The sequence below is a fragment of the Sycon ciliatum genome, chromosome 13 (genome assembly GCF_964019385.1).
Source record: "Sycon ciliatum chromosome 13, ocSycCili1.1, whole genome shotgun sequence".
Taxonomy (NCBI): Eukaryota; Metazoa; Porifera; class Calcarea; order Leucosolenida; family Sycettidae; genus Sycon; species Sycon ciliatum.
The window spans coordinates 25320491-25348170 of record NC_088655.1 but is presented as its reverse complement, the minus strand read 5'-3'; the positions used below and the strand labels follow the sequence as shown (position 1 = coordinate 25348170).

General features: G+C 47.4%; 1 protein-coding gene and 1 long non-coding RNA gene across 3 annotated transcripts in view; both read left to right on the top strand.

Moving 5' to 3' along the window:
* The window catches only part of LOC135829799 (uncharacterized), a 36891-nt gene extending 27499 nt beyond the window's left edge, over positions 1-9392 (top strand). For both annotated transcript variants that reach the window (XM_065342184.1, XM_065342183.1), the window contains 2 exons: positions 6039-6068; positions 9046-9392. In XM_065342184.1, coding sequence (XP_065198256.1) covers positions 6039-6068; positions 9046-9329 — 314 coding nt within the window. In that variant the 3' untranslated portion in view covers positions 9330-9392. The remainder of the gene's footprint in view (positions 1-6038; positions 6069-9045) is intronic.
* Positions 9393-10817: 1425 nt separating this feature from the next.
* Positions 10818-25439, top strand: LOC135829585 (uncharacterized). Its single transcript, XR_010555864.1, has 3 exons — positions 10818-11133; positions 22092-22121; positions 25099-25439. It is a non-coding gene; the product is annotated as an uncharacterized LOC135829585 (long non-coding RNA).
* Positions 25440-27680: the final 2241 nt, after the last annotated feature.

The window sequence follows — 27680 nt, the reverse complement described above, 5'->3', positions numbered from 1 at the left end:
AATTGTTGCTATTGATGGACATAGTAGGTGGATGTTGTGGAGCATAGCTGCACGGTTCAGGGAGTTGAACGCGTTGGTAGCATCGACCAGGAGTGCTCCCTCTGTGTTGCTGCTGTCAAAGTGGCGACACAGGGCATGTGCAGCGGCCTCCGCCCCACCCTCCTGCCCAGCACAGGTTTGAAGTGCCCCCGCGGCCTCAACAATGTCCTGACGCGTGATGCGGAGGACCACCTTGGCAATGAGGTGACGGAGGGTCTCCCCAATGCCGATCGGGCGCACACCAGGATTCTTATCCAGGGGCACAAGCCTTCCAGCCAGCAGCGGCGCCAAAGCACCCGAGTCGACAGGAGAGGTGGCGAGGCGCTTCGTCAGCATTGCTACAGCGTTGCATATGCCCGTGGAAGATCTTCCAAATGAACAACACATCCTCCGCCAGGCATCTGCATCCAGCCCAGACTCCCCTGCCGCACCAGACAGGGAAAGAGAGGTAGCCCGGACAAATGCAGCATTCACCGGTTCGAACAGCACGGGATGCGTTGGGCGGCACGGACCCTGTAGCAGTACATCGGATGAGGGCCATCCAAGTCCGGTGATGGGTGTTTGGCTTTCAGAATATCTATGGTGGACTGGCCACCACCGCAGTCAGCCTGCAAGGGAAGGACGCCCCCCTTGCCTGAGGTGTGCAGGCAACGAATTGCTGCTTTCACTTTGCCCGTGAGCATGAGACGGGTAAAGCCTTTCACCGCTGCGTCATCAGACCGCTGGAGAGGACCAGATGGTAGTTGGTCTTGGATCTGCCGACCCTCGTGGAGCAGGGAAGTGATATCACCATCTTTCCATAGTTGGAGTCGACGCTGCAAGCAGCGGACATGATCAGCAGCCTTTGATGTCCGGAAAGGTTTCTGCAGGAGAAGCGGCGGAAACACCATAGCAGCTTTCAGAGCAATGCGTTCCTGAGGTGTGTCAGGGACAGGAGTTGCAGGAGACGAGCCTGCTCCTCCACGAACGCACAGCCTGCTTTTCCAGATGGTATTGCAAAAATGTTGCGGCGCCAGTTGACGACAACTTCTCTCGCGTGCTCCAGGGCTTGCTCAAACTGCGATGATGGGACGGAAGCCCAGGTGAACGGCTGGCAGTTTAGGGCTGGTGCAGCGTCGGGGAGTCGCTCAGGTGGCTGAGAGGCGTCCAAGTTCGCAAGCAGGTCAATGTCCTGGGATGAAATGGCAGAGTAGTCCAGGGCGTGCGCATCCCCAGTGCTGTGCGTACCGGAAGGCGGCTGAGAATTCTCTTGGGAGTTTCGAACCTGGGGAGTTTGAGTGCCTGAGCCAGAAGCCGCAGCGGGGCATGAGGATGAAACAGACGTCTCCGCGGCAGCACCGCTGGGTTGTGAGGACGTGGTAGAAGGGTTTCCGCGACCATCGTGGCAGGAAGAGGAGGCCGATATTTGAGATACTCCTTGAACATTCGAATTTCGAGTTCTTGAATTTCGAGTATTAACGGCGGAGGGTACTGGGCACGATGAAGAGAAAGCCAGATGAGAGGCGGCAGCAGCGCTGCCGGCTGTCTGTGACGACGCTAAGCAACAGGAGTTACGACACGTTCCATGGCGATTGGCGGAGCAGTTAGTACATTGACGTCCAGCTTTGGCGCATTTACAGCCTGAACAGGTCGAGGCCTTTCCGCACGTGCAGCATGGCGGCATAGCTATAATATTATTATTATCGTGCTCGTGTCGCCGCAGCCAGCGCCGACGGGGAGGACACCCCCGAGGAGGGCAGAGACCCCTCTGGCGTCGACTCTCCACGTCCCGAGGAGGGCAGCGACCCTCCTGGCGTCGACTCTCCACGTCCCGATGGCGACGGAGACGGAGACGAGACGGAGACGAAGAATTTTCACTAGTTATTATTATTATTACACTGTATAATAATAATAATAATAATAATTTGGAAAGGATTGGGAGAACTTCAAATTCAAATGATCAGTCGGGGAAGTGAACTGCCTGAAAAGAGAAAAAAAACATGGTGGGTCTGGCGTTTTTTTTCTCTTTTCAGGCAGTTCACTTCCCCGACTGATCATTTGAATTTGAAGTTCTCCCAATCCTTTCCAAATTTAATCACTTTCTTTCACCTCTGGTAGTTTCCAGAAACTGACCGTGGTTGGTCCCCTGGGGGAGGGAAAAAGACCCAAGTGCCATCAGTATGTGTGGCACGTGTTGTGAGCTGCCTTTGGAGTGAAAAACTTGTCAGCGCCTTCTAGGTTCAGCCTGGTCCCATAGCTCAGTGGTTAGAGCATTGCTCATGACAAGCAGTGTCCCAGGTTCGTGTCCTGGTGGGTCTGGCGTTTTTTTCTCTTTTCAGGCAGTTCACTTCCCCGACTGATCATTTGAATAATAATAATAATAATAATATTAACTGGTTTGAGGGGAAGAGACAAACGGGAAAAGTCTGAAGAAAAAATTGACTGTCACCACCAGGACTCGAACCAGGGACCTTCGCTTGAAGCCAGCGATGCTCTAACCACTGAGCTATGGTGTAGTCGTCACCCCAGCAGAGGCCGTTCAACATTTTCTTCAGACTTTGTAACTCACACTTCCTGTGAATCCACACAGGCGGGTGGGACGCAGCCCTCACTGTAACCCCCACACTTCACGTACAAACTAGCACGCGGGGAGCCCCAAGTCATAAAATATTAACTGGTTTGAGGGGAAGAGACAAACGGGAAAAGTCTGAAGAAAAAATTGACTGTCACCACCAGGACTCGAACCAGGGACCTTCGCTTGAAGCCAGCGATGCTAATAATAATAATAATAATAATTTAATAACGAAGGTACGTGTTGGGTCGTAAGTATCCACGCAAACACACATCCAGTCAAAATAAGGCACTTGTCAAAGTTTCAAATAATAATAATAATAATAATAATAATCTTCACTAGTTTGAGGGAAAGAGACAAACGGGAAAAGTCTGAAGAAAAAAATTGACTGTCACCACCAGGACTCGAACCAGGGACCCTCGCTTGTTGCCAGCAATGCTCTAACCACTGAGCTATGGTGTAGTCGTCATCCCAGCAGAGACTGTTCAACATTTTCTTCAGACTTCATAACTCACACTTCCTTTGAATCCACACAGGCGGGTGGGACGCAGCCCTCACTGTACCCACACACTTCACGTACACTCTAGCACGCGGGGAGCCCCAAGTCATAAAATCTTCACTAGTTTGAGGGAAAGAGACAAACGGGAAAAGTCTGAAGAAAAAAATTGACTGTCACCACCAGGACTCGAACCAGGGACCCTCGCTTGTAGCCAGCGATGCTCTAACCACTGAGCTATGGTGTAGTCGTCATCCCAGCAGAGACTGTTCAACATTTTCTTCAGACTTCATAACTCACACTTCCTTTGAATCCACACAGGCGGGTGGGACGCAGCCCTCACTGTACCCACACACTTCACGTACACTCTAGCACGCGGGGAGCCCCAAGTCATAAAATCTTCACTAGTTTGAGGGAAAGAGACAAACGGGAAAAGTCTGAAGAAAAAAATTGACTGTCACCACCAGGACTCGAACCAGGGACCCTCGCTTGTAGCCAGCGATGCTCTAACCACTGAGCTATGGTGTAGTCGTCATCCCAGCAGAGACTGTTCAACATTTTCTTCAGACTTCATAACTCACACTTCCTTTGAATCCACACAGGCGGGTGGGACGCAGCCCTCACTGTACCCACACACTTCACGTACACTCTAGCACGCGGGGAGCCCCAAGTCATAAAATCTTCACTAGTAATAATAATAATAATAATAATAATAATAAAATCCTGGCGCTAAACCCAATCAGTTTTGAGCTCAACCGATTGCCTTTGGGATACAGAGTCAGCTGCAGAGACGCCGAGTTGTCTATCAATCACTCTTGGTACATGGACGACATTAAACTCTATGGGAAAACTACAAAGGATGTGACTACCCTCGTGTCTACCGTGTGTGGCGTTGGTGATGACATCGGCATGAATCTCAACCCGGCCAAGTGTGCCGTGCTGCACGTCAGGAGAGGAAAACCAGATGAAGGATGCTCTATCCAGGTTGGCGATGAGACCATTGCAGAGTCGCTACGACTCAATGAAACATACAAGTACCTTGGAGTAGTGCAAGCAGCCATGATACCTCACCCGAAGCTCAAGACGCAACTCACTGCAGAATACAAAAAGAGATTGTATTTGCTTCTTAACAGTGGATTGAATGCGCGAAACATGATCAAGGCCATCAATACGTATGCTCTGCCGGTTATGACATATAGTTATGGAATCGTAAATTGGACCGAGGCTGAAATCAAGACCACAGATCGAGTGACAAGATCAGCCTTGACTGCGTCTGGATTTCACCACCCCAAAGCCTCAGTCAACAGGCTCTACATGAAGAGGGGAGATGGAGGCCGGGGCTTGGTCTCTTGTGAGGATATGCACGGCCGGAGCATGTGTGGCCTGGCCCGCTACATGAGTACCAGCCCAATAGACAGAATAAGCCTGCTTTATCAGTATCATCAACAAAAACCTACAACAAAAAGCCACTCAATAACTGCAAAGGCCGCTAAGTTCCTGTCGAGTTTGGATCTGCCAGCAGCTGGACCAGCTTTACCCAATAAGCATACCATTAAACAAGCGTGCGCTGAGCGAAAATCCAAAACACTTTCCACTATGCCGCTGCATGGGAGGTATTGGAGCCGATTGGAGGAGAATCGCCTAGATAAGGAGCTTACCTTCATGTGGTTGAAATCAAGGGCACTGAAACCTTCAACTGAAGGCATGATTATGGCAGCACAAGACCAATCCCTCAAAACGAAAAATTACCAATACGCCATAATGAAGTCAATTCCTCGAACTGATGCCAATTGCAGGCTTTGCAAGGGCAGCTTAGAAACAATTGACCACATTGTCAGTGCCTGCCCAGTTCTGGCTCGGACCAGTTACATTGAACGACATAACCGGATAGTAAAGTATGTGCACTTCGAAATGTGTAAAGCACGAGATCTACCTACTGGTGCTTCACGATTCGACCACCAGCTCAAGGCATTGGTCAAGAGTAATCAGTATCGCCTCTATTGGGAGTATTCGGTCCCAACTGACCTGAAACTATCAGCAAACAGGCCCGATCTGCTCCTTGTTGATGACAAGGAGCGCATCGCCTACATTATAGACATCAGCGTTCCTGGTGAGAACAACATCAATAAGAAAATGGCTGAAAAGCGCTCGAAATATTATGATTTGAAGCGGGAGATTTCGAGGATTTGGTCCCTCAACCAGGTTGACGTGGTCCCTGTGGTTGTCGGTGCCCTGGGAGGCTTGGTGGGCGAGACTCCTCAATGCCTTCGGACTGTGCAGGGAGGAGACCTGGCTATTGTGCAACAGGAGGCTATACAAGGTTCGATTAAAATACTGAGAACTATCCTTAACATGTAGATGCACCTCTGCTGCGTTTGCATGTTCAATAGCTAAGAGACTTGAATAACGACTGATAAAGACTGATATTTCCTTTGTTACTACTCCCTTCATTGGTTGATGTATTTTGCCTGTCGCTGCAAATACTTTATTGTTGTTTTGATGTTGGAGTTCGGATTGAGTTTCTTTCCTTTCTTCCTCTTCCTTCAACTAGTTCTTGTCCCTTTGGTTTTTAGGTTTTATTTATTTATTTATTTTTGTTTTTGTTTTTTCACTTTCTTTTTGCTGTCCCACCCATGGAAATATTTCCCGGTGGGTCTGGCTTATCGCCTTCGAAAGAAGTGAATAAAGGAGAAATATTAATAGTGTGCAATTTGAAACTCGGATGTTGAGCCATAAATAAATGTGGAAAGGAAAAGGACATTATGGATACGAGTTAAGAGTAACTCTCCATCACTGTAACATGATACTATATACAGTCAGAAAGTACAATAACTAGGCACAGTGATGGAGAGATACAGTGATGGAGAGTTACTCTTAACTCGTATCCATATGTCCTTTTCCTTTCTACAATAATAATAGTAAAGCTCATTTTCTGCTCTCCTGTATGTACAGCCTCGTTCTTTGATGCCTCGCCAACTATACGTAAGTATGACAATAGTATGACAACGATAGAATTCCACCCCACCCCTATTGCCACAGTTTTTTTCCACTTTTACGTGGGCTTTGGGTTTGGTATTGTTTTTTTCCCGGTGCCGAGTTTTGGCCAGTTGTTTCACAGGGAAAAGCAGGGTGACGTCTGCTTTTGACCTATCAGATCTTGGTAGAAACTTCCTCTTTTGGTTGATACGTTCTATTCATTCCACCCAGAGCTGTAGATTGTATTCTTCTCTAGATGTGTTAGACGGTATGCTGCTTGTGGGAGTCGTTTTATTGACCTTTCATACAAACGTCCAGGCAACTTCTCCATCGTGCTCCTGATTTATATTGGGCATATAAACCCCAGCTCAATATAAACCTCGTATAAACCCCATATATACCGTTGCCCCGGGGTTAAAGCTGGCCTAAGAGGAGTTGACTGTCAGTTTGTAAGACGGTCAGCATAAGTAGAATACATTCCACTAGTACGCTTTTACGTGAAATATAAACCTTAGCGCATCGGTTTCATCACTCTTCTATATTGCCATCCACTAAGGCTGCATTTACATGAGAATTTTGAACCCGGGTCGAGTTCAGCCCGGGTTGAAAGTCTTTATGATGGAAAAATAGGTGTGTGTTTGCATGAGGATAGTTGACCCAGGTAAATTACTGATTTGCTGCCAAAAGTCCACTTCTAGAGTCCTGTATGGTCACTTGAATCCTTTCGCGCGAAATTTGCATGTGCAGTGATTCAAACCTGGAACGAGACACACAAAGAAGTACGTTAGTGCGATTTCTGACTCGGGGTTGATTTCAACCCTCCCCTTAGTACGATTTCTTGCCCGGGTTGATTTCAGTCCTCTCCTTGGGGGAGGGTTGGAATCAGCCCGGGGCAAAATTTCAACCCGGGTCAAGCGCAGTGCGTCATGTAAACATGGCAGTCAATCGGTGTTCATGGCAGGTTGTAACTTGGCCCGACTCAACCCGGGTTGAAACTTGGCCCGAACTCAACCCTGATTGAAACGCCTTATGTAAACAAAGCCTTAAAGGGGAAGTTAAGGCAAAAATTAAAATTTCACCAGTTGTAATCTTCGGGGTGCTGAGTCGAATGGTCTTGGTCCGAGGAAGCTGAGACGCTCCCTTCCTACTTGAATCCCAATCGAACTCGCGCACTTCCACCGAAACTGGGTGACTGCGCCCTGCTAGATGGGGATTTGTATGCAAAATGTCACTAAAAGCGCCCTTTCGTTCTTATAAAAGCACGGATGACCGCGATTGGCCCATATGTTGTAGTCTTTTGGATGCTGAGTCGACTGGTTTTGGTCCGAAAAGGCTGCGATGCAGCGTTCCTCCTTTATTCCCAATCGAACATGGTCGAACAAGTGGTCACGTGCTCCTGCGTACACCAGTCACCTGGTCACCGTGCCTGCAGGGTACAACTTACTAGCCTGTTTGACCTTTTTTGGGTGCAGTCCTGTCACTCGAGTTGAACTCGAGTTGAACCTTGGTGTGAAAGTTGTCGCCTGCTGGCGTGGTGACCAGGTGATTTGGGCACCCAGGAGCACGTGACCGCTTGTTCAACCATGTTCAATTGGGAATAAAGGAGGAACGCTGCATCGCAGCCTTTTCGGACCAAAACCAGTCGACTCAGCGTCCAAAAGACTACAACATATGGGCCAATCGTGGTCATCCGTGCTTTTATAAGAACGAAATGGCGCTTTTAGTGACATTTTGCATACAAATCCCCATCTAGTAGGGCGCAGTCACCCAGTTTCGGTGGAAGTGCGCGAGTTCGATTAGGATTCAAGTAGGAACGGAAGGTCTCAGCTTTCTCGGACCAAGACCATTCGACTCAGCACCCCGAAGACTACAACTGGTGAAATTTTAATTTTTGCCTTAACTTCCCCTTTAAGGCCGATTCATACTTCATTTCGCGTACAGGAAATAGTTGAGTTCAGATCAACTTTTTTTGCAACGCTTTTCCGGTACTCGAAATGACGTATGAATCGACCTTAATTCGTGTGATCCTTGGCTGGTCCTATATTACCCATATTGCCGTAATATCGACCGCTTGTATCGACTGTTTATATCGACCACTCAGGCATTGAAATCCTTCGACTTTGTAGGGACTTAAAATTTTTCTCTCCACTTCAGCAAGAAAATTTGAAAGAAAGAAGACAAAGGAAGAGAACAAGCAGAATTCGAACCCACAAAAGTATCTATCTCAAGCAACCGCATATACCACCCAGCCACTGTGCCGCAGATGCTGAACTATGTTGTTCTTACAGTCTTGAACCTAAATTATGCAACATCCTGTGTACACTATGGTACAAAGCTATACTAAAATGGCTATAATAGCTCCCAAGAATCAAATTTAGGGGATATGGCAATCATGAAAATTTATAGAAAATAGAAAGGGCCGAAGGACCGAATCGTGATAAATAGGATATTGACCTCGACTTGTTTGTTGGTAAAACAATAAAGCTGATTTCCGACAAATATTCTACCGTAGGTATTCAACATGGATGTGCGTGTGTGTGTGTATGTGTGTGTGTGTGCTTGTGTGTGTGTCATAGCTGTTCGCTATCATTGCTTCCGCGATGGGCATGTCTAAGGTCTGAGGCATGCTTGTGTGTGTGTGTGTGTGTGTGTGTGTGTGTGTGTGTGTGTGTGTGCGTGTGTGCCCGCTGCTTTCGGTCTGTGCAAGGCCGCGGTCGTCACCGGTGCTCGAGGACTGGCCCGCGCCCGACTGCCCAGCAGCGTAATTCGTTCAGCCATGTATGCGTGTGTTCTCGCCGGTTCCGTTTGCCCCACCATCTACGGCGTCATCAGGCTGCGTGCTCCATCTTCCTCTCTGATGCCCCTCCGGGGCCCACGTGACCCCTGTGGCAGTGGCTCTACAGGACAGGACAGGGCAGGTGTGCGTGCATGCGTGCGTGCGTGCGTGCGTGTGCGTGTGCGTGCTCTTTTTCAAACTGGACAGCCGGAATCAGATGTCCCTACCACCCATCGACTATCATCAAGTACTTCCCCGTGGATATGACATTTGCCAAAGCAACCTTACATTGCAAGACGTTCAATGCAAAGATCGCATCTAAGACCTCGTGCGTGCAGGACTTCCTGCGTCCCAGGGGCAGCTTTGCCTGGTTGGCCACCCAACACGGCCATTTACAGTATGCGAGTGACGAAAAACTTTATGATCTAACATCTGACCCAGCACCCAAGCACAAGGTTGTGTGTGAACTTGAATCGGGTAAGCTACTTTAACCATAGGTCAGTGTTGTTCGCTTGCCTCACCAGCACAGGCTTGCTTTGCACCCCCTACTCTCCTTGCTGTTTTGTTATTGTTTATTCTGATGTCTGTGTGCGTGTGTGTGTGTGTGTGTGTGTGTGTGTGTGTGCGCGCGAGCATGCATGCATGCGCGCGTATGTGTGCATAGGCATGTGCGTGTATGTGTTTGCGTGCACGTGTGGGCCTGAGCGGTTCTCTTCACTGTTTTTTTTAACCCTTTGTGTACCAGCCCCATCTCGAACCGTACCATATGGTACGGTTCGCTGCACTCCAATCAAGCGCGCCGTTCCCCGCCGCCGTAGCTCCTATCGAGCCGCGGTTTTTTGCGCTCGACAGCTGGGATCCCACTGAAAATTTTGATGTATGATATTGGCAGGTTGCCATTTGAAAGTATGGAGAACGAACGCGTTCAAAAATATGCTTTTCAGCGCAAACAATTGTCGCTGTTTCGATCGTGTTCTCGCTCAGTTTCTCTGCTTGTAGCAAAGATGTAGCTTGTTCTAGGTCATGTCGACGTCTTCTACATGTGGTGGACGATTGGAGAGATCGGCTGTGGCGATATCATCGCGGAATGCAACTCAAAATTGAAAATTTGTATCGCTGATCTCATCGCAGTATTCGCTCTCAAAACAGGAGCGAGAGGGAGGGCAGCGATGGCCTAAAATCGTCAAGGCAGGCGTAATTCACCAGCCAGCGACTGCTTCTTGTCTTCTCTTTCACTTACCTTACGCTGGATGTAAGTAGATGAAGAAAAACATAGATTTCGTATCTGACACAAGAATTCAAAATTTGCAATTTTGAACCAATTGTTTTACCTCAAATGTGTGACAATATGACCATATCCCTGGTATGTTGTTGCTCTTCATGCACTGAGACAACGCTTTTGAGGTTGTTTTGTCCCTATGTTCCCAGTACATGAGCACAAGCTAATTCTCAGTCTATTTTTTTGTGATACCCTGGTTGGTCAGAAATATGCACAATTGGCGTGTATCTTTGGTATTCCACCTATGACCTTCATATACTACTGCATACTGTACCAATATCCATGCTTACCTGGGTGCAGTGATACATATGGAGTCAGGAAAACACAACTTGCATATACAAAAGTCGTCTAGATTTCATACCATGGTTGCTTCTTTGGCTGCGATAGCCCCTTACATACATTAGATGGCTGGTACATAAAGGGTTAAATAAATCCACGCTCGCACAACGGAACTAGGATAATGTAATTGTTATACATATGCGTGCCTACACACCCAATGCTTTATCCACATATCTGTCTCCTTCTCGCTCAAATCTGTCTGTACGTGTTTATGTGCACTTGCTCTTTTCTGTGCATGGGAATTTAGTGCAAGAAAGTAACAAAGTTTTTGTTTCTGGAGGAAGTACATATCTCCCTCCTTCTCGCTCAAATCTGTCTGTATGTGTATATGTGTACGGGCTGTTTTCTGTGCATAGAGAGTAGCTACATGTGTGAGAAAAGCAGAGCTCACATTGCTGTGTATGCCAATACGGCAACTTTGTCACAGGCGAAGGAGCAGTGCAGGCGCCTAGGCGGACGGTTACCCGCTGGAGGTGATGAGGTCGACTGCCTAAATCACGCTTTGACTACAATGAGGGGAGGTTCTCCAGCCAAGGGAAACAAGCCATGGGTAGAGAAATATGATGAACAACCACTCAATGTGGCATCACCCAGCTACACTTTGCATGACAGCAAGGAGAGAGCGAAGTGGCATGTCGCACGACAAATGCACACTGTGGCATGTGCTTTCAATCTGAGTAAGTCAACCACATGTGTTCATCAGAATTTCTCGTTTTAGCAGTTGACAGCAAGGAGAGAGCGAAGTGGCATGTCGCACGACAAATGCACACTGTGGCATGTGCTTTCAATCTGAGTAAGTCAACCACATGTGTTCATCAGAATTTCTCGTTTTAGCAGTTGTAGATTTGTTTGTATTTGACGAGACGGGACCACATGACGCTTGCCGACGACTGCATGAACAGTTCACCTGCCACACTCCACGATAGCAGGAAATGTTACTGTAAAAGCCATATATATGACGAAGTGCTAACTCTAACGAGTTAACGAGGAGAAATCTGTCGTGTAAATAGACATCGTTATACAGAAATCGATACATATACTGTCCTATTGAGCGTTGAGAATGAGTGAAAATCGTTACCTTTGGTACACGTGAACTAGTCGATTTTGGGAAATCGTTATATATGCGCCTGGTTAGAATAATGGCTTTCACAGTACTCCTGAAAAGACTCTCGCCTGGTCAAATGAAGAACCTAGTACACCCGAATGTCTCTTATCCGGACGCCTCAGATACGGGCACGTCTCTCTACCGGGCACCTTCAGCTCGAGTTCCTATGGCAAAAAAGCTTGGAATTTGGGGGATTTGAACTTTTTTCGTATGCGCAAGTGCTTTTTTTGTCACTACCAACCTGTGAAATCCACCCATTTTTATCAATGGATTCTTCCTGTAACCTGAACATGTGCAATGCCTGCCAAATAAATTTCTTTAAAAAATGATAATAATAATAATTATTTGAAACTCGGATGTTGAGCCATAAATAAATGTGGAAGAGAAAAAGACATATGGATACGAGTTAAGAGTAACTCTCCATCACTGTAACATGATACTATATACAGTCAGAAAGTGCAATAACTAGGCACAAAACTGACAGAGTACTGAAACATTCGACGTCCTGACACCTAGCTTCAACACATCTCCGTAGCGCTAACCGACACCCAAGTTGGGTGGTGTGCTGCTTTGCTGCTTCGAATTGTAGTTAGACCGCTTTGTCAAATATCGTACTGGTCTCGTCATCGTCCAGTAACAATCGACATTCTTTGTTCCGTTGGGACTGTAGCTTTTGCTCGTTTTCGTTGCGCTTGCCTTCCCCTCTTTGGTCTTTTCCATAACCTTGAACCTTCCAAGTTGGAAGGCTGTCGGTTAGCGCTACGGAGATGTGTTGAAGCTAGGTGTCAGGACGTCGAATGTTTCAGTACTCTGTCAGTTTTGTGCCTAGTTATTGCACTTTCTGACTGTATATAGTATCATGTTACAGTGATGGAGAGTTACTCTTAACTCGTATCCATATGTCTTTTTCTCTTCCACATAATAATTATTATTATGATAAAGTACATGGTAGATGAGTTATCCTGAGATACGGGCAAATCTGAGATACAGGCAAATCTGAGATACGGGCAAATCTGAGATACGGGCAAATCTGAGATACGGGCAAATCTGAGATACGGGCAAATCTGAGATACGGGCAAATCTGAGATACGGGCAAATCTGAGATACGGGCAAATCTGAGATACGGGCAAATCTGAGATACGGGCAGTGCCCGGTCCCAAGGTGCCCGGATAAGAGACATCTGAGTGTACTACCATGATTTAACTGACCTATTGACTACTGGATAAGTACAAAATTTCGTTTGGAATTATCTTTCGCTATATTCATTAGGAGGCATGAACTCACTAAAGTTTGTGCCAAACTGAAGTTTTTTTCTGAACGTTCGGGGTGACAGACCTCGACCAAAAACGGAATTTAGTACGTAATAAATCTCCTGGTGGAGTGATATAACGAACGATTTCGTGAACGCAAATTTGTACTTGTACAGTATGGCAGCAAAGAACAATTTCTTGTTTTAGTGCCCCTATGAAGGGAAACCATCTCAGAATTTTACTCTAAAATGGGATTTTGAGCTCCCCAGCTCCTCAGTCCTCCTGGATATCGACTTTTAAAACGTAGGTTATAGGAAGATCGTAAAGACAAGTCGCTACACTGAGGCCATATATAGCAACACCATTTGTGTGCATACGTTAACCGACTCCACTTGAGCAAGTATAGGGCTCTTGAGGAAAGTTGCGCCTTTTTCAAAAGCATTCTGTTCAATGCTTCTTCACAAAGCTGTTTTTTGGGGTATTTTTACAAGGTACACAGCTCACCGGCAGGCACGTTTGGCTAGCGCATGTCATCACATACATTGTGTGATATCCTTACTAGTGAGCTACCTCAAGTGATAGATCATTATCTTTCTACTCCTCTACTCTAAGTTTGTATCAGCCGCGCATGCATTTCCGTTGTGCTGCTGAGCTTCCCTGTCGTTCTAGTTCGGCGTTCTAGCTTTGATGTTAAAGTCAACAGTTCCCTTTTGCCTTGTCCTGAACTGCTCTGGTGTGATCATAATATTTGGCGACGAAGTTCTTGATTCAGCTGCCATGATGAGCACAGTAAAATCATTGAACCCGTTTGATTTGGAACCGCCTGAGTCAGTTGGCCCTCGTTGGGAGAAATGGCTGGCTCGTTTCGATAATTATTTGATTGCTGCAAACATCACGGAAGACCAGCGGCAGAGAGCCCAGCTCTTGCACGGTGGCGGTGAGGAGGTGTTTGATGTCTACCTCACCTTTGACAGCAGTAGTATTACAAGTTACGACGACTTGAAGGATGCTCTGACGGCTCACTTCAGTCCGAAGCGCAATAGGGAATACGAGATCTCCTTGTTCCGCCGTGAGAAACAATCTCAGTCGGAGACCCTTGATAGCTACGTAACTCGTCTTAGGCGTTTGGGCAAGCACTGTCAGTTTGCAGATATGGACACAGAGCTAAAGTCTCAGGTCGTACAGCACTGTGTGTCGTCGAAGGTACGTGAAAAGGCTTTCAGGGAGAGCAGCATGTCATTGGCAGACCTCCTTACTTATGCACAGTCAGTGGAAGTCACAATGTCGTCTGTGGCAGCCATGGCCGGGGCCAGCAGCTTCAGCAAGCCTGAACATCCCCAAGTCAATAAGGTGGAGAGGCGACACCCATCAAGTCGTGACCAGCCCAGTCCTTCCAGTAAGACCGTTCGCAAATGTAGCGGATGCGGGGGGAAATGGCACGACAACCGCTCGGATTGCCCAGCATGGGGCAAGACGTGCAAGTCCTGCAGCAGGTCGAATCATTTCGCAAAGGTATGCCGGACGAAGGCTGTGCGTCAGTTTTCTGAGCAGAGAGCCTCTGAGTTCGCATCACCTGACCAGACGGCGGAATACAGCGTTGAGCTGCACCACACCAGTTGCTCGGGTCATGTGCGTTCCAACGTGGATCCTTATAGGTGGAGTGTGAGTCTTGCTGGCAATCCTGTTGTGTTTGAGATAGACACCGGAGCGGCAATAACAATAATCAACTAAGCGGAGTACCAGACCTCATAAAAGACCTCGGCTTCGCCGAGGTCTTTTATTCGTTCATTATTATTGCAATAATAGATACATACAATGTAGGTCAGTGAGCGATCTCATCGCCTGTTCAATGTGAGTTGATCAGGTATGATCAGGTAAGATTGCAATACAACATCAGCTTCATTAGCAACCGACAACAGCTGTACGTATAATTAGCAAAGAGAATTTATGTACTAGTAAGCAGCATATTGACTTAACATTAGTGCACAAAGGAAAACATGCGGATGTGGTGGACTGAGTTCCGTGAACTACATGCGGAACTCCATGCAAACAATCGCGGTTTCCACTCAGCCCGATGTACAGATGGTTTTTGGAAGCAGCGTGTCAGTAGGGTATGATACCCCATCTGTGGCAAGGGCCGTCTGGTCGTATCCGGAACGGGTGAATCCAAACCAGGCAATTCCACTTCTGAACGCCTTGATCACGCACGTGGCGTATTCGTAAGGGGAAGAATCGGGCTGTTCGCACTGAGCTTTATCAACAACGATGAGTTGGAGGAACTCTTGCATGCAGGGCTTAAGTAGTGGTCCTGGCACGTCAGTTGCCCTCTCCTGACATGCATCCTGAGCCTCCTTCATAGTGCGACCTTCTGACGAGGGAGAATTAGCCAGGTAATAGAGTTTCACGTCTCCCTGACAAGGGTGTTCTGCACAATGACAGCACATCAGATCGAGTACAGCATTCCATTCATACAAAAACGATCATGTATGGCTCTGGTTAGCTCCCATTTTTTGGTGATTTTGGATGACTTTATCCTACACAGTGCAGTAATGCTAAAGTTGGTATGGACACCCCGAATTAATCACTAAGCTCCATGTTGATGTAACGATGATGGACAAGTTTTGTACATGAGCAAGTGGTTTCGCACGACGTACTTTCGGTTTGTGACAGTTTGTCTTCGCTTACCTTCCCCTGTTGACGTATTTGTACATACCTTTGTGCCTCCCAAGTTGCCTTGCGTTTTCGAGTTCTCGTTAGATCAGTTTGTCCAATGGTGTTACTAGTCTCGCCATCATCATCCCGTAACGTTCGAAATTCTTTGTCGCCGAGGCACGTAGCCCGTGCACATTTTCGTGGCACATCCATTCCCCTCATTGGAACTTTCCGCACCTGAGTCTTTCAAGTTGGAGGGGTGTAGGTTAATGCTTCGTAGATTTGTTGGAACTACCGTAAAGTACCGCCAGAGCGCCCCGTCTCGCGAGAGCGCCCCACCTTGATTTACAGCCAAGGAAAGAAAATCGTATGGCAGAATGCTACTAAGTTTGTACGATGTGAGAACCTTCGTGCCGTTCAACATTTTCTTCAGACTTTGTAACTCACACTTCCTGTGAATCCACACAGGCGGATGGGACGCAGCCCTCACTGTAACCCCCCACACTTCACGTACAAACTAGCACGCGGGGAGCCCCAAGTCAAAAAATATTAACTGGTTTGAGGGGAAGAGACAAACGGGAAAAGTCTGAAGAAAAAATTGACTGTCACCACCAGGACTCGAACCAGGGACCTTCGCTTGAAGCCAGCGATGCTAATAATAATAATAATAATAATTTAATAACGAAGGTACGTGTTGGGTCGTAAGTATCCACGCAAACACACATCCAGTCAAAATAAGGCACTTGTCAAAGTTTCAAATAATAATAATAATAATTTGGAAAGGATGGGAGAACTTCAAATTCAAAGGATCAGTCGGGGAAGTGAACTGCCTGAAAAGAGAAAAAAACGCCAGACCCACCAAGACTCGAACCTGGGACCCTGCTTGTCATGAGCAATGCTCTAACCACTGAGCTATGGGACCCAACTGAACCTAGAAGGCGCTGACAAGTAGAAAACTTGTCAGCGCCTTCTAGGTTCAGCCTGGTCCCATAGCTCAGTGGTTAGAGCATTGCTCATGACAAGCAGGGTCCCAGGTTCGAGTCCTGGTGGGTCTGGCGTTTTTTTCTCTTTTCAGGCAGTTCACTTCCCCGACTGATCCTTTGAATTTGAAGTTCTCCCATCCTTTCCAAATTTAATCACTTTCTTTCACCTCTGGTAGTTTCCAGAAACTGACCGTGGTTGGTCCCCTGGGGGAGGGAAAAAGACCCAAGTGCCATCAGTATGTGTGGCACGTGTTGTGAGCTGCCTTTGGAGTGAAAAACTTGTCAGCGCCTTCTAGGTTCAGCCTGGTCCCATAGCTCAGTGGTTAGAGCATTGCTCATGACAAGCAGGGTCCCAGGTTCGAGTCCTGGTGGGTCTGGCGTTTTTTTCTCTTTTCAGGCAGTTCACTTCCCCGACTGATCCTTTGAATTTGAAGTTCTCCCATCCTTTCCAAATTTAATCACTTTCTTTCACCTCTGGTAGTTTCCAGAAACTGACCGTGGTTGGTCCCCTGGGGGAGGGAAAAAGACCCAAGTGCCATCAGTATGTGTGGCACGTGTTGTGAGCTGCCTTTGGAGTGAAAAACTTGTCAGCGCCTTCTAGGTTCAGCCTGGTCCCATAGCTCAGTGGTTAGAGCATTGCTCATGACAAGCAGGGTCCCAGGTTCGAGTCCTGGTGGGTCTGGCGTTTTTTTCTCTTTTCAGGCAGTTCACTTCCCCGACTGATCCTTTGAATTTGAAGTTCTCCCATCCTTTCCAAATTTAATCACTTTCTTTCACCTCTGGTAGTTTCCAGAAACTGACCGTAGTTGGTCCCCTGGGGGAGGGAAAAAGACCCAAGTGCCATCAGTATGTGTGGCACGTGTTGTGAGCTGCCTTTGGAGTGAAAAACTTGTCAGCGCCTTCTAGGTTCAGCCTGGTCCCATAGCTCAGTGGTTAGAGCATTGCTCATGACAAGCAGGGTCCCAGGTTCGAGTCCTGGTGGGTCTGGCGTTTTTTTCTCTTTTCAGGCAGTTCACTTCCCCGACTGATCCTTTGAATTTGAAGTTCTCCCATCCTTTCCAAATTTAATCACTTTCTTTCACCTCTGGTAGTTTCCAGAAACTGACCGTGGTTGGTCCCCTGGGGGAGGGAAAAAGACCCAAGTGCCATCAGTATGTGTGGCACGTGTTGTGAGCTGCCTTTGGAGTGAAAAACTTGTCAGCGCCTTCTAGGTTCAGCCTGGTCCCATAGCTCAGTGGTTAGAGCATTGCTCATGACAAGCAGGGTCCCAGGTTCGAGTCCTGGTGGGTCTGGCGTTCTTTTCTCTTTTCAGGCAGTTCACTTCCCCGACTGATCCTTTGAATAATAATAATAATAATAATTTAGTAACGAAGGTACGTGTTGGGTCGTAAGTATCCACGCAAACACACATCCAGTCAAAATAAGGCACTTGTCAAAGTATCCGAACGTTTTCGGTCCCTTCTCATCAAGGATTATACAGGGAATGGCTCAAGTTGGAAAGACTAAAACTTATATAGCGTAAAGATATGAGATAACAACACTCGTGACAAGGTGGAAAAAGTATCAAGTTCAGCACGACACAAAAACTCGAAGGAAATAATAATAGCGACAAGAACATAGTGAGCAAATTAAGTTACATTGTTAACACCTCGACGAGGAGTAACACCAAACAATTGTAGCGACAACACATTTTCTTTCTGTACGCAAAGTTCAGGATCTAACTTACGGATATACAAAGCTTCTAACACAGCCAGATGCAACGCACATCTACCACGTGACAATATTGAGAACACATTATCACTGTACAACTCACGACAATTGGTACGGGCTGACAGATGTTGCTTAATGGACGAAGTGCGATTCTTAGCTCCGTTGGGTGTAGTCTCCTCCAATGTCCCGTCATCTCGCCTCTTCGCGGCATCACCACTATCCGCCTCTTTGCTTTTCCGCGGCCTTCCACGTTTTCTGACACCAGCCGTTGTGTGCGCTATGCCCAGTGTCCTTTCAGCTACGTCTCCTCCATTGCGGATTTCTATTGATCTTCTTACTCCAACTTGTCCGGTGCTCGATATTGAGGTTCGTTTTCGCGGTCTACCACGTTTTCGAATATTGACTGTTGTTGTCACTTCCGTTGTCGTTGTACGTGCGTCCTCACCAGTCCGTATTTTTACTTGGCTTCGCGTAACCCTTCCCGACGCAGACAGATCCTTTGTCAATTTCGGTGGTTTACGTGTCGGTCTTTCACCATCTTTCACGCTGTTCTCAGCTGGACCCTGCGCTATACACGCGGAGGAGGACGGGCATGCAGTGATATCTTCACAGGAAGAGGAAGATCCACCGATGGACTGGACAGCACATTTTGGAGGACGACCACGGCGAGGACGACACTCACGCGCAAAAGCGGAACAAAACTTAACGGCACATGTTGACGAATGCGCGCGCCCAGGTGCTGAAGGGTTCTACCTACATACCGATCTTCACATTGTCGGCATTGAAAGAAATAGATAAGGTTACTTTTACTAAGGGTAGGTAGAACATCCTTCGCTATACTCCAACGAAATCGAAGAAACATCTTGTGAAAGCGCTAGTTTATCGTGCGCATAGAATATGTTCCCCTCATCTATTGCAGGACGAATTAGACAGACTGACGTCAATATTTACGAACAACGGCTATCCAAAGGAATTTCTGGCCAAGCTTATCAACGAAAAACCGGCGACAGACAAGCCGATCCAATTTGGACCTGACCTTTGCCCAGTGGTGCTCCGTTTACCCTGGGTTGGCGCCGGTTCTGCGCGCGTGGAGAAGGATGTTCGTGGTATCGTATGTCCATCTTATCCGTGCGTCAAGCTGTACGTCATATTTGGGACAGTGCGTGCGTTCAGTGTGAAGAAGGATGTTCTACCTACCCTTAGTAAAAGTAACCTTATCTATTTCTTTCAATGCCGACAATGTGAAGATCGGTATGTAGGTAGAACCCTTCAGCCCCTGGGCGCGCGCATTCGTCAACATGTGCCGTTAAGTTTTGTTCCGCTTGATGCGCGTGAGTGTCGTCCTCGCCGTGGTCGTCCTCCAAAATGTGCTGTCCAGTCCATCGGTGGATCTTCCTCTTCCTGTGAAGATATCACTGCATGCCCGTCCTCCTCCGCGTGTATAGCGCAGGGTCCAGCTGAGAACAGCGTGAAAGATGGTGAAAGACCGACACGTAAACCACCGAAATTGACAAAGGATCTGTCTGCGTCGGGAAGGGTTACGCGAAGCCAAGTAAAAATACGGACTGGTGAGGGCGCACGTACAACGACAACGGAAGTGACAACAACAGTCAATATTCGAAAACGTGGTAGACCGCGAAAACGAACCTCAATATCGAGCACCGGACAAGTTGGAGTAAGAAGATCAATAGAAATCCGCAATGGAGGAGACGTAGCTGAAAGGACACTGGGCATAGCGCACACAACGGCTGGTGTCAGAAAACGTGGAAGGCCGCGGAAAAGCAAAGAGGCGGATAGTGGTGATGCCGCGAAGAGGCGAGATGACGGGACATTGGAGGAGACTACACCCAACGGAGCTAAGAATCGCACTTCGTCCATTAAGCAACATCTGTCAGCCCGTACCAATTGTCGTGAGTTGTACAGTGATAATGTGTTCTCAATATTGTCACGTGGTAGATGTGCGTTGCATCTGGCTGTGTTAGAAGCTTTGTATATCCGTAAGTTAGATCCTGAACTTTGCGTACAGAAAGAAAATGTGTTGTCGCTACAATTGTTTGGTGTTACTCCTCGTCGAGGTGTTAACAATGTAACTTAATTTGCTCACTATGTTCTTGTCGCTATTATTATTTCCTTCGAGTTTTTGTGTCGTACTGAACTTGATACTTTTTCCACCTTGTCACGAGTGTTGTTATCTCATATCTTTACGCTATATAAGTTTTAGTCTTTCCAACTTGAGCCATTCCCTGTATAATCCTTGATGAGAAGGGACCGAAAACGTTCGGATACTTTGACAAGTGCCTTATTTTGACTGGATGTGTGTTTGCGTGGATACTTACGACCCAACACGTACGTTCGTTACTAAAGTATTATCCGCCTCCGACTTCTTGTAAAATAATAATAATAATAATAATAATAATACAGTTTCCTCTGAGACAAAAATGCGATAATACTCATAAAAAGGACACACTTCAGGCTCATTACAAACATCTTGAAAGTTTTTGTCTTCACAAGTATACTTTCAAGCCTTCTCATCAGGTGAAATACAGGCAAGGGAAAAGGAACAGGAACAGTGGATTAAATACAGTAAGAAGGTGGTAAAACAGCGCAAAAAGAAAGAAAGAAAGAAAGAAAGAAGATAGCTAAAGTAAACAGCGAAAATTGCAATAATGACACAAAGGTGCAAATGCGAGAAAACTCAATAAGCGCGACATGTAGTGCGACAACAAGAGACAACCACTGGACATACATGTAACTAACGGTCCAGTGGTTGTCTCTTGTTGTCGCACTACATGTCGCGCTTATTGAGTTTTCTCGCATTTGCACCTTTGTGTCATTATTGCAATTTTCGCTGTTTACTTTAGCTATCTTCTTTCTTTCTTTCTTTCTTTTTGCGCTGTTTTACCACCTTCTGACTGTATTTAATCCACTGTTCCTGTTCCTTTTCCCTTGCCTGTATTTCACCTGATGAGAAGGCTTGAAAGTATACTTGTGAAGACAAAAACTTTCAAGATGTTTGTAATGAGCCTGAAGTGTGTCCTTTTTATGAGTATAATAATAATAATAATAATAATAATGGTGCAAGCCTCTTTTACGGGCAAAAATTAACACAATGTATTAAAATGCAATACAACATACACTGGAGAAGAAATCAGGAAAATAAAATATGAGCTCAAAAATGGAACGAAAAATAGCAAATAGAATCAAAACTCACGATGGAATCAAACTCACGATGGAATCAAACTCATGATGGAAACTACAACCCAATGAGTTGGAAAACCAACCACAGAATTAGATATTGGGAATAGAGTCAGACACAACAACGACCGAAATCAGTACACCAAAAATCTGTCCTACAAAAAACAAAGGAACAAGGAAAACAAGAAAGACGAAGTACAAAGAATCCCCAAAAAAGAGGGGAGAACGGGATGAAAGAGGACCGGAGAGCGGCAAACCCCAGGAGGACTTAGCGTCACGTAGTGGCGGGAATGCGGGCCTCCACAGAAACAGCATCCACATCCGCCGCCAGACCAGGTGCACGGAATGCACGGCGACTCCCACGAACCATCAGGACGGAGTCGCGGACAAGGCTGAAAGCCAGGTCCGTCCGCAGCTTTCCCATCACGAGGGGATAAGGCTGCGAGAGCTTGGTGGAGATATAATAATAATAATAATAATAATAATAATAGTGTGCAATTTGAAACTCGGATGTTGAGCCATAAATAAATGTGGAAAGGAAAAGGACATTATGGATACGAGTTAAGAGTAACTCTCCATCACTGTAACATGATACTATATACAGTCAGAAAGTACAATAACTAGGCACAGTGATGGAGAGATACAGTGATGGAGAGTTACTCTTAACTCGTATCCATATGTCCTTTTCCTTTCTACAATAATAATAGTAAAGCTCATTTTCTGCTCTCCTGTATGTACAGCCTCGTTCTTTGATGCCTCGCCAACTATACGTAAGTATGACAATAGTATGACAACGATAGAATTCCACCCCACCCCTATTGCCACAGTTTTTTTCCACTTTTACGTGGGCTTTGGGTTTGGTATTGTTTTTTTCCCGGTGCCGAGTTTTGGCCAGTTGTTTCACAGGGAAAAGCAGGGTGACGTCTGCTTTTGACCTATCAGATCTTGGTAGAAACTTCCTCTTTTGGTTGATACGTTCTATTCATTCCACCCAGAGCTGTAGATTGTATTCTTCTCTAGATGTGTTAGACGGTATGCTGCTTGTGGGAGTCGTTTTATTGACCTTTCATACAAACGTCCAGGCAACTTCTCCATCATGCTCCTGATTTATATTGGGCATATAAACCCCAGCTCAATATAAACCTCGTATAAACCCCATATATACCGTTGCCCCGGGGTTAAAGCTGGCCTAAGAGGAGTTGACTGTCAGTTTGTAAGACGGTCAGCATAAGTAGAATACATTCCACTAGTACGCTTTTACGTGAAATATAAACCTTAGCGCATCGGGTTCATCACTCTTCTATATTGCCATCCACTAAGGCTGCATTTACATGAGAATTTTGAACCCGGGTCGAGTTCAGCGCGGGTTGAAAGTCTTTATGATGGAAAAATAGGTGTGTGTTTGCATGAAGACAGTTGACCCAGGTAAATTACTGATTTGCTGCCAAAAGTCCACTTCTAGAGTCCTGTATGGTCACTTGAATCCTTTCGCGCGAAATTTGCATGTGCAGTGATTCAAACCTGGCACGAGACACACAAAGAAGTACGTTAGTGCGATTTCTGACTCGGGGTTGATTTCAACCCTCCCCTTAGTACGATTTCTTGCCCGGGTTGATTTCAGTCCTCTCCTTGGGGGAGGGTTGGAATCAGCCCGGGGCAAATATTCAACTCGGGTCAAGCGCAGGGCGTCATGTAAACATGGCAGTCAATCGGTGTTCATGGCAGGTTGTAACTTGGCCCGACTCAACCCGGGTTGAAACTTGGCCCGAACTCAACCCTGATTGAAACACCTTATGTAAACAAAGCCTTAAAGGGGAAGTTAAGGCAAAAATTAAAATTTCACCAGTTGTAGTCTTCGGGGTGCTGAGTCGAATGGTCTTGGTCCGAGGAAGCTGAGACGCTCCCTTCCTACTTGAATCCCAATCGAACTCGCGCACTTCCACCGAAACTGGGTGACTGCGCCCTGCTAGATGGGGATTTGTATGCAAAATGTCACTAAAAGCGCCCTTTCGTTCTTATAAAAGCACGGATGACCGCGATTGGCCCATATGTTGTAGTCTTTTGGATGCTGAGTCGACTGGTTTTGGTCCGAAAAGGCTGCGATGCAGCGTTCCTCCTTTATTCCCAATCGAACATGGTCGAACAAGTGGTCACGTGCTCCTGCGTACACCAGTCACCTGGTCACCGTGCCTGCAGGGTACAACTTACTAGCCTGTTTGACCTTTTTTGACTGCAGTCCTGTCACTCGAGTTGAACTCGAGTTGAATCTTGGTGTGAAAGTTGTCGCCCGCTAGCGTGGTGACCAGGTGATTTGGGCACCCAGGAGCACGTGACCGCTTGTTCAACCATGTTCAATTGGGAATAAAGGAGGAACGCTGCATCGCAGCCTTTTCGGACCAAAACCAGTCGACTCAGCGTCCAAAAGACTACAACATATGGGCCAATCGTGGTCATGCGTGCTTTTATAAGAACGAAATGGCGCTTTTAGTGACATTTTGCATACAAATCCCCATCTAGTAGGGCGCAGTCACCCAGTTTCGGTGGAAGTGCGCGAGTTCGATTGGGATTCAAGTAGGAACGGAAGGTCTCAGCTTTCTCGGACCAAGACCATTCGACTCAGCACCCCGAAGACTACAACTGGTGAAATTTTAATTTTTGCCTTAACTTCCCCTTTAAGGCCGATTCATACTTCATTTCGCGTACAGGAAATAGTTGAGCTCAGATCAACTTTATTTGCAACGCTTTTCCGGTACTCGAAATGACGTATGAATCGACCTTAATTCGTGTGATCCTTGGCTGGTCCTATATTACCCATATTGCCGTAATATCGACCGCTTGTATCGACTGTTTATATCGACCACTCAGGCATTGAAATCCTTCGACTTTGTAGGGACTTAAAAAATTTCTCTCCACTTCAGCAAGAAAATTTGAAAGAAAGAAGACAAAGGAAGAGAACAAGCAGAATTCGAACCCACAAAAGTATCTATCTTAAGCAACCGCATATACCACCCAGCCACTGTGCCGCAGATGCTGAACTATGTTGTTCTTACAGTCTTGAACCTAAATTATGCAACATCCTGTGTACACTATGGTACAAAGCTATACTAAAATGGCTATAATAGCTCCCAAGAATCAAATTTAGGGGATATGGCAATCATGAAAATTTATAGAAAATAGAAAGGGCCGAAGGACCGAATCGTGATAAATAGGATATTGACCTCGACTTGTTTGTTGGTAAAACAATAAAGCTGATTTCCGAAAAATATTCTACCGTAGGTATTCAACATGGATGTGCGTGTGTGTGTGTATGTGTGTGTGTGTGCTTGTGTGTGTGTCATAGCTGTTCGCTATCATTGCTTCCGCGATGGGCATGTCTAAGGTCTGAGGCATGCTTGTGTGTGTGTGTGTGTGTGTGTGTGTGTGTGTGTGTGTGTGTGTGTGTGTGTGTGTGTGTGCGTGTGTGCCCGCTGCTTTCGGTCTGTGCAAGGCCGCGGTCGTCACCGGTGCTCGAGGACTGGCCCGCGCCCGACTGCCCAGCAGCGTAATTCGTTCAGCCATGTATGCGTGTGTTCTCGCCGGTTCCGTTTGCCCCACCATCTACGGCGTCATCAGGCTGCGTGCTCCATCTTCCTCTCTGATGCCCCTCCGGGGCCCACGTGACCCCTGTGGCAGTGGCTCTACAGGACAGGACAGGGCAGGTGTGCGTGCGTGCGTGTGCGTGTGCGTGCTCTTTTTCAAACTGGACAGCCGGAATCAGATGTCCCTACCACCCATCGACTATCATCAAGTATTTCCCCGTGGATATGACATTTGCCAAAGCAACCTTACATTGCAAGACGTTCAATGCAAAGATCGCATCTAAGACCTCGTGCGTGCAGGACTTCCTGCGTCCCAGGGGCAGCTTTGCCTGGTTGGCCAGCCAACACGGCCATTTACAGTATGCGAGTGACGAAAAACTTTATGATCTAACATCTGACCCAGCACCCAAGCACAAGGTTGTGTGTGAACTTGAATCGGGTAAGCTACTTTAACCATAGGTCAGTGTTGTTCGCTTGCCTCACCAGCACAGGCTTGCTTTGCACCCCCTACTCTCCTTGCTGTTTTGTTATTGTTTATTCTGATGTCTGTGTGCGTGTGTGTGTGTGTGTGTGTGTGTGTGTGTGTGCGCGCGAGCATGCATGCCACAAACGTTCTTCTGCAGCCACAAACGTTCTTCTGCCGAGCGGTCACCTGATTCGCTGTCGCACGATGCGAAGCGTTCTGCCCAGCCTGGTGCGCAGCCACCCCGGCAGGATAACCAATCCTCACAATGATGGCTCCAACACGTGCACGGCAACCACCTAGAATGCTCCGCCTCATGCTGACAAATGCTTTCGGTATCTTGTCAAAACTTGGGGAGTTCCAAGCTTCTCTCAATGCCCACCACCCTGACATTGTCATCGTCACGGAGACAAAAGTCACGGAGGACAAGGCCACGCCTGCTGACCTCACATTCCCTGGATACTTCCCACCAGTTCGAAGGGACCGTACGGCCCAGGGGGGCGGTGTTGCTATCTGGATTCGGGCCGACCTGGCTTTCACAGAACTAGAATGTATTGATACTGGTGGAAATGAAATCCTGTGGGTTCGCCTCAAGACAGCAGCTGGCCCATCCATTGGAGTATGTGCTGTGTATCGCTCAGGTTCATCCGCTGATGGGGACATCTCTGCCCTAAACAGCATCAGCTCTGGCATAGATGATGCTAGGCAATGCTGCCAGAATATCATCGTTGCAGGTGACCTAAATGTTCACAACCGGGAATGGCTAGGCAGCAGTAGAACTTCCCCTGCTGGTGAAGCTGCTGAAGATCTGTGTTACCACCATTGCCTCGATCAGCATGTCCATGAGCCAACACGTGGCAATAATATCCTCGACCTCATAATGTCAGATATCCCTGGAAGCGTCATCTCAACTCTCCATCCACCTCTAGGGAAATCTGACCACGCAATTGTGATAACTGACTTTGAAGTTGCCCCCTCCTGTGACCGTCCCAGTAAGCGAACCGTGTGGCGCTACCAGCATGCTGACTGGCCTCGGCTACGGGCTTTCTTTCGGTCCACAAACTGGGTGTTGACTGATGACAACAGCATTGACGTATCTTGTGTGAAACTCACACAGAAGATCAAAGAGGGCATGCAGATGTTCATTCCATCCAAAACCCTGAAGCTACGCCAGGGAGACCCAGCCTGGTGGTCACCTGAGTGCCAGGAAGCTGTTGACAGGAAGCAACGGGCCTGGCGACGTCACCGATCTTCGCCCAACAATGCACACCTGCGGCTGGCCTACTCTATGGCAACAGGTGAAGCAACAAACTGTCTGCACAGAGCCAAGCAAGCGCACACTACCAGTATCCGCCGAAAGATAAGAGAAGGTGCCCTTTCCAGCCGACAATGGTGGACAACCGTCAAGCGAGCAGGTGGGCAAGGACACCGCTCTGCAGACATACCTGTTCTGCGTGCGTCGAACGGAACTGAGCACACCACCTGCAGCGAAAAGGCCGAAGCATTCGGGCAGTATTTCTCCGCAAAGTGCAGTCTTGGTGACAACGACTTGCAAGCCAACAGCCTCCCTCCAGTCCGCCCCCGATCTCAAGCTCAACTCCGCAATGTCCACTTTCGGCCAAACACGGTTGAGCGGAAGCTGAGGCAACTCCACCCCGCCAAAGCCACGGGTCCAGACGGCATCCCCGGGCGTGTACTCCGGCAATGCAGCAAAGAGCTGGCTGCACCCGTGTCGCGGCTCTTTTCGCAGGCCTTCCACCAAGGTCGGCAACCTACAATGTGGAAGACGGCAATGGTTGTGCCGGTGCACAAGAAAAAATCCAAGTCTGATGTTAAGAACTACCGCCCGATCTCCCTCCTCTCTATTCTGTCGAAAGTCATGGAGGCCATTATTAACCACTCAATCCGACAGTTCCTGGAGGCACACAACATCCTATCGAAAAGTCAGTATGGCTTCCGCAGCCAACTCGGCACCCAGGACATACTCACGCTACTCAACTACCAATGGAGTCGCGTTGCAGCCAGAGGTGGTGTGGTTCGAGTCATTGCAGTTGATGTGGCTGGCGCATTCGACCGCGTCTCTCATGTAGGCGTTTTGCACAAGGCACAATGCTATGGTGTAACTGGTCCACTTCTCGCTTGGCTGAGGGATTACCTGACTGATCGTCACTTGAGGGTTGCAGTTGGAGGTGAACTTTCCAGTCCGTACCCGACCAAAGCTGGCGTGCCGCAGGGCAGTATCCTTGGTCCCACCCTGTTCATCCTCTACACCAATGATGGCGAGGACC